Consider the following 11,657-nt stretch of genomic DNA (forward strand, 5'->3'; position numbering starts at 1 on the left):
CTAGACCTCCTCAGGTGCAGGAGGAGTATCACCAGTCGCATCCAGAGGGGCGCTCACCTCGCCAACATCAGCAGGGACTGCACGAGGAGGAGAGTCTCCCTCCTCAATCACGATCGGCTCTACCCCTTCGGCATCTTCCTTGGCCGCCTCCTCGTCCATGTGTTGAGCAACACCAGCTGCAAGGTCATCCATCTTCAGATCAGGGTGTTGCTTCCCGAGGACGGCCATGATACAACGATAGGAATGCCGAAGTCCCTGGTCGTACTGGTTGTCAGCCTCCCTCTCCAAGTTCTCTACATGAGCTCGGTGGGAATCGCGGAGAGATTCGAGCTGAGCCTCGTACATAGCCCTCTGCCCTTGGAGATCCTCCTTAACCTTGGTCAGCTCCTCCTCGAGGGTAATGGCTTTTGCTTGAGCAAGGGACTCTTGCTCTATCAGCTTGAGGTTCTCAACGTTTAGCTCCCCCGCTTTTTTCTCGGCAACGTCAGCTCTGGTCGTCGCCGATTGAATGTCCTCCTTCATCTTCCTGTCATAACGGCCAACCTTGGCCTTATAGTAGGTGGCCATGCAGCTGAGATGGAAAGCACTATACTGCATGGCTCCCACCAGCTCGCCCAGGGTACAACCGTCAAAGCCCTCCAGGTCCTTCTTGCTCACGAGTTTAGACAACTCATTGAGATAGGGAACCAAGTGTTCTGGTCGGCTGTCGGGTAAGCGAGACCGAGGCACAACAGGTGGAGAAGAGGAAGCAGGATCAGTGGCTGCTCTACTGGATTCCCCGACTTTGGCAGAGGCAGGAGGGAGAGCCTGCAAGGGAGGAACCTGCTGCACGATGTTCTTTCGCTTCGCAGCGGGAGCATCTTTGTCCTGGTCCCTATCGGTTGTTGGAGGCCGAAAGCGTTTCCTGGTCAGAGCTCCAATCACTGCGTCCTCCATCTTATGGCCAGGAAGTATCAACCGAGACTCGAGGAAGTTGTATGTAGATAGCAGTTCTCGGCTCGAGCAGGAATTGGCCAATACAGCCTCGACCCGTTTAAGCTGACCAGGTCGGAGCGGGAAGTGAACACCCCAGGAAACTACAGCACAAACAGACACTTGGTTAGAGACAAACCAATACAGCAGGAACAATTATGGATACAAGACATCTAAAGCGAGCAGGCAACCTGGGACCGTGAAACGGGGTGGGACGCGACAATCCTTCCCGTCTATTTGTGCAACTTGACCCCAGGGACCCCCAGCAAAAAAGAATTTCCTCTTCCAAGTCCCACCACCACCAGTTGGAAGATCAGTTATGGGTTTCCTGCTCTTGGTACCAGATTGGAAGTAGTACCAGCCGGCATCTTTAGGGCTGCTCTTCAGCTGGTACAGGTGCTTCACCTCATCAACCGTGGGCTCGCTTTGGCAACATCTGTCCCACAATATGAACAGACCAGAGAGCACTCTCCACCCGTTGGGGTTCAGCTGACCAGGAGCCAGATTTAGCCCGTTAAGTATCCGGGCAAAGTAAGGCTGCAAGGGACACCTCAGCCCATACTTAAAGCTCTCCAGATACAGGGTAACGTATCCCCTGGGAGGCCGGCTAGGTGTATCCTTCTTTCCTGGGATCCTAAGAGGTATCTCACCAGGAATACTATACCTAAGTCGGAGGTCATTGAGCTCGTCAAACGTGGTCGTACACGACATGTAATCAATGGCATAATCACGCGACAAGGCTCTACCCCCTACTGTACCCCGTTCTTCTGGTCGTGATGCTCCTGATGGGGACGCCTCACTAGAATCATCCCCTTGACCCTCACTCAAGGTGTTCTCCGATCCAGAAGATCCTTCTTCATCGCTACTGTCGCTCGAGGAGGTTGTTTGGGGAGACATCCTCCTAGCGCTAGTACCAACACTAGACCTAATGGGCTCTAAGGGGATCCCGGGATCAAAAGCAAAATCAGCGGGCAGACTAGGCAAAAAACCTAGTTCGTCGTCACCAACCTCAACGACCTTCTCCTTACCCTTCGACATATCCTAAGTTCTAACCAAAACACCACCGCCAACTACAACCTCAAGCAAAGCAGAGAGAAAGGAAATTACCTACAACTAACCAATACCGAAAAAAATAGAAGAAATACCTGAAGCAGGGACTCGGTCAGAGAGAGACAGGGATGACAGCTTTGGCGCCGAGGTTCATTCGCCGGAGAGACAAGAATGGAGAAAATGACGAGTTCGTGTTTGAAGATTTTGGGTTTCCTTACTGAGAAGCAAACTCTTGGGCTGCCAGCATTTAATGACGCATATTCCGAGAATCCCGTAACCGTCGGTTTGAAATTCAAATGGAGGGGGGGATTTCTGCCACGTCACCTCGTCCGCAATTAAATGCGACATGACTCCTGGCAGCCTTTTCCAAACCCACGCGAGCGAGTACTATCGAGTTTCTACTGCTGGTCCACTACATTACCCAACACCAGAAACTGGGGGACCGGTGTTTGGGAGGGATACTGTTTGGGACAAATGCGTCGAAGGGACTAGGAAGGGACCAGGAATGACGGGCAGACATCTGATGGCGGAGTTCTGCGAACCGGTGTTTTCCGTTAAAGCCTGGCGCGTGGAAGAACAGGAGCAGAAACATCCTGCTCGTCCACGATGTTGTCGTCCGCGAGGCCAATTCCTATAAAAGGCACGAGGCCATTCCGGCTAGAGATCGAGAGGCGAGGAGACCCGGTCGACGGCAGTTGGCAAGACGTGCTCTCCAGCACGAGAATCTAGGCACAACAGCCACGCTTTCCCCAGAACCGCGACGTAACACGCAAGATCTCACGGAGCCATGACAGCCACACTTTCCCCAGAACCGTGGCGTAACACGCAAGGTCTCACAGAGCCGTGGCAGCCACGCTTCCCCTGAACCGTGGCGTAACACGCTAGATCTCATGTTTTGCCCATAACGCAGCAGTTGGAGTCCCATACCGTCTCGAAAAGAGCGGAAGACTGAGATTCAGAGGAAGCCTATAAAAAGGTAGCCAACGAAGGTAAAAGGGTTGGCATTCTTGAGAAAAGGGGAGAAAACCACAAGAAACGCCATAAGACCTGTGGCAAGCTTTTCCCGAACCTTCATATCTGACCTGAGCGTCGGAGGGTTTGCGCCGGGAAAACAACCGGCGTACTCTGACTTATCTGTGTACGCAGGGACCTCCGGGGAAGAAGCCTGGCGAGGAGACCTCCTGGTCGTGACGAAGTTGATCGAGCAGAGATCCTGATCGTAGAACGAGGAGAATCGGAATCTCGCATCAACAAATACCAACATATTTCTCTACTAATTAGCTTTTGTCTTTCTAGAAGCAATGAAACTATTAATATCTTTTATTTTTTGCATACAAGTCTCCTTACCCTCGTAGCCATCTTCAATATTTCCATGGCAGCGTCAATATTTGAAAGTTTCCTTTTCAAAAACAAAAATTCTTGGAGACGTAAAAGTCTGATAAATAAATAATAAAAAAAAAGTGATACCCAATGAGGCTAAATTTGTACAATCCAAATTAACTTATCATCAATGCAAATCTAAAGAGATAGGCAATGACATGTTGAAACACTTACGCATAACTTTTTTATCTTAGTGGTGACAAAGCTAGGGGATACATATCCCTGATCTAGCTTCAATCCCTCAAGAAGCTTAGGTTCCCATTCTGGTTCAACTAAAAATTTCCCACCTTCCGACACATTTTTAAGAGTATCTCAAGAAGATTTAAATTTCATCATAAAAAAGCACCATTACCCTTTATCGGTTAGACTCAAGAGTTCCTAATGAAGAAGAGAGACCTGATTCTCCCTGATCTGGACTTCCTTTTTATATCGATCTGTTCACTTTAGCCTTAGCTTGCCTATTCAGCCTTTTGCAAAGAAATTACTTATCGGCCTTGATGTCCCCTCTACACAACTCGCTCTTCCGGTTTAGAGGAGTATTATTAGATATTGTATGTACTAGAAAGAGTTATTTAGGAAAGAAGTTGCCTTGGGTATATCAAAGGGCTTTATCAACTCAAGAAGCTTCCCTCTTTAAGTTCAGTATACCTTACTCCTTGGGCATCGGGTAGCAGCCCAGTAGCTCCTATGCCTGCCTTGAAGAAAGACTTGAAGCATAGATGGTTTTATTGCGGATGAGGATTGAGGCTCTGCTATAAAGCGCAGGGGAGCCATGTCAGGATTACCTTCAACTCAAAGATTATGTGTCTTCTCCTAGATTTTCTTTTCAATATAATACTTGAGAACTGATTTGAATTGCACTCACTGCATTATAGATATTATGTTGAGTAAAAATGACTGTTCGGTGAAAGAGATAAAAGACTTCGTGGCTACTTATAGAACAAGACTTGCCGTTCTTTATAAGAGGGGGGGTGGGTTGAGTGGGGATAAACATCTTAAGTCTGGGCTTTGTTGAAGAGCGCTCCTTATCTGACAAGCAAGTTAAATCACTGATAGGTGCTTCTATTTTACTCGTTTGTTTCTTTCTGTGTTTGTTTTGCTTAGCCTTTCTCTTTCACTAGTTTAGTTGAAGTTTAATAGTTATCCTCCTGTTTTGAAGCTATGGAATCTCCTTTCGGTTTTGGTGGAAGTAGAAAAAAATTATTAGATAAACAGGCTTTTTTGCCAGCCTTATGACCAAAGCAGAAGGAAAGACAGTAGTTGAGAGCTCTCATGGGAAAGGAGCTATCCTTTCACTCCCTTCCTGAATGATCAGATACTAGTGCTCCTTACTATCCAGCCTTAAGGTTTCTCCCGAAGCTACTCCCGTTTCACCCTAGAAAAGGGAGCAACTAGAGGCATTCTTCTCCACTCAATATGTCGTGGAGTTAGATCTAGTCACTGACGGTATAGCTCCACATCTCGGAAGATTCATCCAATTCTTGGGGAAACACCTGATCCCCCGAGGATGGTGCTATAATGAATAACTTGAGTCTTCTAGGGAGTGTAACTAGAGCCATCAAAGTATGTCAGCATATGAGCTCTCCTCCTATTTCTTTATTAGGTATCCCTACATGCCTCTTGTATTATGTGCTAATTTTTTTTTTTTAAAGGAGCCTTCATGTTGTCAACAAATTATGATTTGACTAAGGAGTCATCTGCGTCCTTTCGACTCATGCTAAGTGTGATGAGTAAATGGCTTAGCTTAGAAAGGAATATTAATGTGCGGATAGGCGATGAGATGAGTGTTTGGAGGAGGTAACCTCCTTGTTGGAGTCTGAGAGGCGCAAGTGGGAAGTTGAGGAAGAAGTGGGAGGATGAGCTGAGCATGGAGAGGAGGATCACTGAAGAGGGTTGAAGTAGGGTGATCAACACCTTAGGTGGCTGTGAACTTCGCCATGTCCTAGAATTAGAAGGCTAACCCCAATGTCGAGACCCCTTATTTAGAGCTATTTGTGGTGAAGAATGACATATTGACCTGATAAAAGAAGATGGAAAGGCCAAGAAACATGTTAAGGGAGATTTTAAGGATGTTCCTACTCTGGATAAGGAAATCTCCATGAGCGGTACTCCCCCAGCTCCACTAAAGCATACCTCCGGAACGAAGACGTTGACCCGCTGCTTGAAATATATCATTTTCTACTTGTATTATTGCTGGTGCTTTTGGATAGCACTTGAAAACTCTTATATTTTTATATTTTTTGAATACTTTGAACTATCCCTTCGTAGGGATTGGTTTGATTTTTTGGATTGTTCCTATATTTTGTTTGTTTAGAGGCTTATAGTTGAAGCTTATCTCAGGCTAAAGTCTTTGTTCAAGAGGTAGTGTTTGGTTGTTTTGTCGATAATGTTTGTAGTTTTTCAGAGTTTTGGAGCTATCCTTCACGAGTAAAGATGTTAAAATCCCCTGCAGTTCTCTCATACATGTTCATAGGCGCCTGTACCTTGTCATAGGGTATCTGAACTTATTTAGCCACATGGAGAACAACTACTAATGGGCAGAAGTTCTCAACCTATTTCATGAATACTTGATGGAGCCTTATCTTTCCTCACAGTGCTTTAAATTTGTATTTAGGACAATTACCCTATATACCTGTTCACAAATGTGCTTTTTGAACAGCAAATAACATATGCTCTCATAAAGAGGAATTCTCAATCGATTTGCTTGTTGATAACTCCATGAAATAAAAGTTATTATGGCATTTTTACACTTAAACTAATATTACTTAGAGAGTAAATGATGTATTTTTATTACATTTTTAATTAATTTGCATGAGCATCTATTTAAGTTTAATTTTAATAAATTAATTGTGTTTTGGATCACTTTGTTCTCTGATTATGTGCATGATTGTAGGTGACCAAAAAGCTTAGGTTTTATGGATGGATGTTGCAATAGCAGACCTACAAAAGTGACAAAGAACTTGTCTGTAGACAAATTAAAACAAGTCTGAATCAGATAAGATGTTCTAGAAATTGATGCAACAATCCAGGAGCAAATACAGACAAGAGTACCCATGTGTTAACAGATAAAGCATGCTACAGATGTTACTGTACTATCACTATCACTATCACGTGCAGACAAAACAGTGACAAGCGGCACAAAAAGATATGCGATCCAAGGTTACCAAAAAGAGACACATGGCCACATGCTTTTGGCTGTCCTAATTCCAAGATATAGAATGAGCATACGTATAAAAAAAAAAGGAGAGAAAAGGGCCGTCACACAAAAACAACAACAGAGAGAAATAAGAGAATAAGAGAGAGTTAAGGGCTGCAACAAGGGATTTCTAGGGGAAAAAAAAAGGAGAGATCTCAAAAACCTAAGAGAGAGACGTGTTGAATTTAGCAGATCTCAACTTCTACTCTTTATTTTTTTTGTTTTTATCTCTCTATGGGAATGTATTTGATGGCAAAAACATGTATTGCTATTGTTTTATCATCTATCATGAACTAAACTTTATTGTAGTTGGTGTTATAAATATAAGATATCCAACATGTGACAACTAAGAATGCATGAGAGATTCTATTGAGTGCTATAACAGATGCTATAGCAATAGTACCGTAATTGAAAAACAATCAATACCATTAAGTGAGTTTAAATACTCAACGACTCATTTTCCCATTAAGTATATTTTTATATTTGACTGTAGTTTTTCCTTACTGCATCATGTTTATTACATTTTTAATTTCATTATATCATTAATCTCACTATTTATTTTGATTTATTTAATTTACTAAAATTACATTACTAAGATTTATGTAGCAAGTCTTATAATACCAATCCCTGTGGAGATGATTTAAATACTTATCATTGTATTACTTGCTGTGTATACTTGCACATTAACAGCTTACTACAGCAATATTCATTAATAAGTTTTTGGCGTCGTTGCCAGGGATTAAATGCTTATTATGATTTTATAAGTTAATTTTAGTTAGTGCCAATTTTAGTTTTCTTTTAATTTGTTTACTGTGTTGACAGAAGTGATCTAGCAACCCTTGTATGCGTAAGTACAAACCTGTTGAATTCTAGTTTGATCTAGAAATTGAAAGAACTGTAAGGAGATTAAGACAAGAGCATACAAATTTAAGATCCGCTACAGACATGAATTATTTGCAAGATATGGGGAATTTGAACCATAAAAAAGAAATAGAATCAGTCAACGCACAAAGAGGTCAATAAGGTCAAAATGGGCAAAATGTTCATGGGCAATCAGGGAATAACAATATTATTTATATGGCAAATGATAGAGACAGAGCCATTAAAGATTATACAGTGTTGACCCCTCAAGCCATAAATCCTGAAATAGTTAGACCTAAAGTGAAAGCTGCTAATTTCAATCTCAAACCAATGATGTTTCAGATGTTTCATGTTGTGCAAATTTTATTGAACTCGCAAGTGCAAATTTTAATTATGTGTAGAATTAATTTTCTAAGTGGGTGGTTGGATTTGGGGTGAAAATAATTTGGAATATCCTAAAATTTAAATTAGAATGGCGGGAATAAATTAAAGCGAAATCTATTGAAATGAAGCACTTGGGTATCTGGATCTGCATCAACATGCACCATGGGCTAAATATTCCTTATTAATGCCAATTAAATCATGAGGGGAGTTTTCACTCTTCATGAACTACACTCCAATCAATACGATGTTAAGGGCTTATCGTGCCAAATAGTTATAACCTTGTACTAGGGAGCCGATTAAATCAGTGCAGTATCTAGACAAGATTATTACTATTTGTCGACGAAAAATCAAAACATCCACATTAATTAGAGGGGAAGAGAAAGTAAATTTACCAAATAAAGCCTATGGCACATGTTGAGACTTCACCTTCAACCCAAACTTGAAAGAAAATTAGCTACTCATAATTAAACTATGAGTAAAATGGAAATTTAGTAAAATATATAGAAAATACAAGATGGAGAAGGAATTACAGAAAATGGAGTTCAAAAATGAATTCAGGGGTGTCTAATTAGGGGGGAGCCCCTTTTTTATAGATACACTAAGTAAATCATAACCATCGGATTAAAAATAATTTGGACGCTCAGAATTGCGCCACGTGTCAAAAGTACGCGGTTTGAATAGTAATGCGGTATGAACAGTGAGGCAGCTTGAATAATGACGCGGTTTGGTTATAAATAATTCTGTGTATATTTATGTACCGTACGCACGATTTTCGGTCTACTAACATGCTGCCACGTTACCGATCAACAATATATAAGAATTCTAGTCCAGTAGGATCGTGACACTTCATCGGTCAATATCATGTTATCAGTCAATACCACATCATCGTTCTGTATATGTAAACAGTGTCGTCAACAGTAACATGTACAGTACCGTGCATGTGAATAGTCTGTACATGTGAACAATGTCATTTTTCCTTTTATACTCCTCCTAAGTTTTTCGACTATCCTGAGTTCAAAAGTGATGTCTGTTTTGCTGTCTGATATCTCGTTCATTGTGAAATGACCATGATACCCTTAAAATACATAAAATACTTAATTATAATACAACACACATAATTAAATCACAAAAGACTTAAATACATAAAAGTAGGGATGTTAGTGAAGCTTGGAGTGTAAAATGGTAATTTTCTCCTTTATAAATTTACACTTTCTAGCACTCAACACTTCAAATAGTAGGGCAATTTAATAGACTGCTATCAAAAGATCATCATCTTCACCTTAAACCGTTTTCGGAAGTAAGTGATACTTTCAAGATTGCTAGAGCATACATGAAGTATCGAGACTCAGACTTTTACTGTGTTGGCTGACATGCTTATGTCAACAGATCAGTATTTTTTAAAATGAAAATAATGCAAACCTTAATTTTTCATGACACATATCTCTTCTTTTCTATTTAAATTTTTTTTTTATAATTCCAAAGTTTCTAAACTTAACATTTTACTTCTCTCTCTCTTTATTTTCCTTTTGTTATAAATTAAGGCTTTACTTTGCCTATTTCAATTTCACTATCAATTTCTCTCTTCCTACATGTAAGTCTCAGTATCTTAACATCTTGTCTCACGTTTTATACTTCTTAACATAACAAAACGCATTTGAATTGTTGTAGCAATGCCTAAAATCAAAGCCCGTGCTGGCAAATTGAGAGATCCTGAGTGTTTTTACAATTTCAAAACTGAGGACAAATATAAAGAATTTATCGAGCCTCAGAAAATTCTGAAGGAAAAAGGTTTTTAATTTCCTAAACAACTAATTGAGACGATGAACACCATCTTCACTACTGCAGTACAGAGTGATTGGGTCAAGTTTTGTGCTCATCCGGAGGCCCAATGCTTCTAATTGTCAAGGAGTTCTACTCTAATATGCTATAACAAGACTAAAGGAACATTTTAATTAGGCATTTGTGAGGTTTCTAGAGTAAAATTTGTTGCAAGTGATGAAAGAATCAAGAATTAAGGGGCTCTCACAACAAGGACACTAGAAAGAATTGCAAGTGAAACAGCTACTGCAACAACCCTGTAACATCTTGCTGCAACTAAATCAAGGCAAGCTACTGGGGTTGAAAAGATGTTGCAGGAACTCGGTGAAAGCTTGAATGCATGTGTTCAAGTACAAAATGAGAAGAATAAAAGATTTTAGACTTACTACATCTTGAAGCATAGAAACATCAATTTGCTATATATATGAAGAGCAAAAATGCAGATTTCCCTGAGCATATGTTGTAGCAGTTCAATTTTTAAAAAGCTGTAGAAACTGCTCCAACAGAAGAAAGTGAAGAAGTAAAGACTGAAGAAGAGTTAGAGAAAGAACAATTGCAAGAAATAAAGAAGAAGAAGATGAAGCATGGAGTGAAAAGGGGGAAAAGGAAGAGGAACTTCCAATTGTGACTCTTGAAAGCAAAGAAAAAGAAAAAATCTTGATTGATGAGGAGTCCCAGGTAGAGGAGCAAGAGGATGTTGATGTAACCATTAAAGAGGCCATCAGTAGTTAATAATCAATAAATTAGTATGCTTTTTTTTTTAAATAATTAATTTCTGGTACATGGTAATTGGTAATATTGGGTGTGCATTGGTTTGATCTTGAAAATACAAAGGTTGTATTATTCTTGGTATTAACGCACCCATTAGTTTCTTTTTTACCAGGTTTTGAAAAATCCACTGGTTTTAATTCTTGAGGATGCAGTTTCTTACAAGAATGTTTTGGGCAAGCAATCAAATGGCTGGGTTATATAAGAGAATTTGTATGTAGAAAATGAAAGTTTTAAGTTTTGTTTATTAAAAATTTTTTATTGATGTATTCTTCTTCCCTTTTTAGGGACAACCTTTATTAATTGCTTCTGAGGATGTTGAAGACGAAGTTGTTGGATCTCTTATTCTAGACAAGAGTCTTCAAACTCTGGCAACTGATATCTATATCTATGTTACCTACCTACCCACCCTTCTTGATTCTTTTGTGTGTTTCAAATTGGTTGAATGTTTATGTTGTCAAGCCTTCTAAATTTCAACCAAATAGGAAAGTGATCGTGGAGGACCTTGCAGATTTTGTGGGTGGCCAGGTAGGTTCATTTGGAAATTTTCTCTTCACTGTGCAATATGGTGAAATACACTTACAAATATTTTTATGTCTTTTTTATTTTTAGGTTTTATATGAAATGTACATTTTTAATTGTATAGCACAGTTGCTTGGCTCATGCAAAGAGGTGAGATATTTTATGATATGTATCATAGATTCATATCATCATTGCTCTAATCTTAGAGGTAAGGATTAGTATTTGTTCAACACTATATTTTGAACCTTTTTCGTCTTTATAGGTTATAATACATTGTAGATCTATGGTCATCTTTGGTGGATCCGGTTGCTAAACAGCAATTAAAGAAAGACGTGAACAGGTTTCACATTGCTCAACATATTTTTCCACAATTTTCTAGGCTCTCCATTCTTTTGTATGTTTCAAAATTTAAATAATGTGATTTTTGTACAATATTGATGTGAGTGTTGTCCATGACCAATGGTACCACTTGACACCAACTCTAGCATGACAAATGCCTCAAGTCGAGTTGTTAGCTGACGATGCAACAAGCTAGGTCACTTGGACATCGATGACGTGACATGTTACTGGGCTTTGATGAGATAAGGACTAGCTGGGTGTTGGCTGCAGTGCGAATATTTTGAAAAAGATGGGTGAGACTATAAAAGAGTAGTTTAGGGTTTGATATGTGGATTGTTAGCTTGTGGGTTGTGGGCTTTCGACTGTA

The 11,657-nt window shown here is 40.2% G+C and overlaps 1 protein-coding gene across 1 annotated transcript; it reads right to left on the minus strand.

The window, feature by feature from the left end:
* Positions 1–2,010, minus strand: LOC127898888 (uncharacterized). The gene is made up of 3 exons (XM_052431391.1): positions 1,431–2,010; positions 298–1,076; positions 1–192 (listed from the first exon to the last, which is right to left on the minus strand). The coding sequence occupies exons 1-3, from the start codon at positions 2,008–2,010 to the stop codon at positions 1–3; spliced, it is 1,551 nt and encodes a 516-aa protein (XP_052287351.1).
* Between the last annotated feature and the right edge of the window lie 9,647 nt (positions 2,011–11,657).

The sequence above is a fragment of the Citrus sinensis genome, chromosome 7, assembly GCF_022201045.2.
Source record: "Citrus sinensis cultivar Valencia sweet orange chromosome 7, DVS_A1.0, whole genome shotgun sequence".
NCBI lineage: Eukaryota > Viridiplantae > Streptophyta > Magnoliopsida > Sapindales > Rutaceae > Citrus > Citrus sinensis.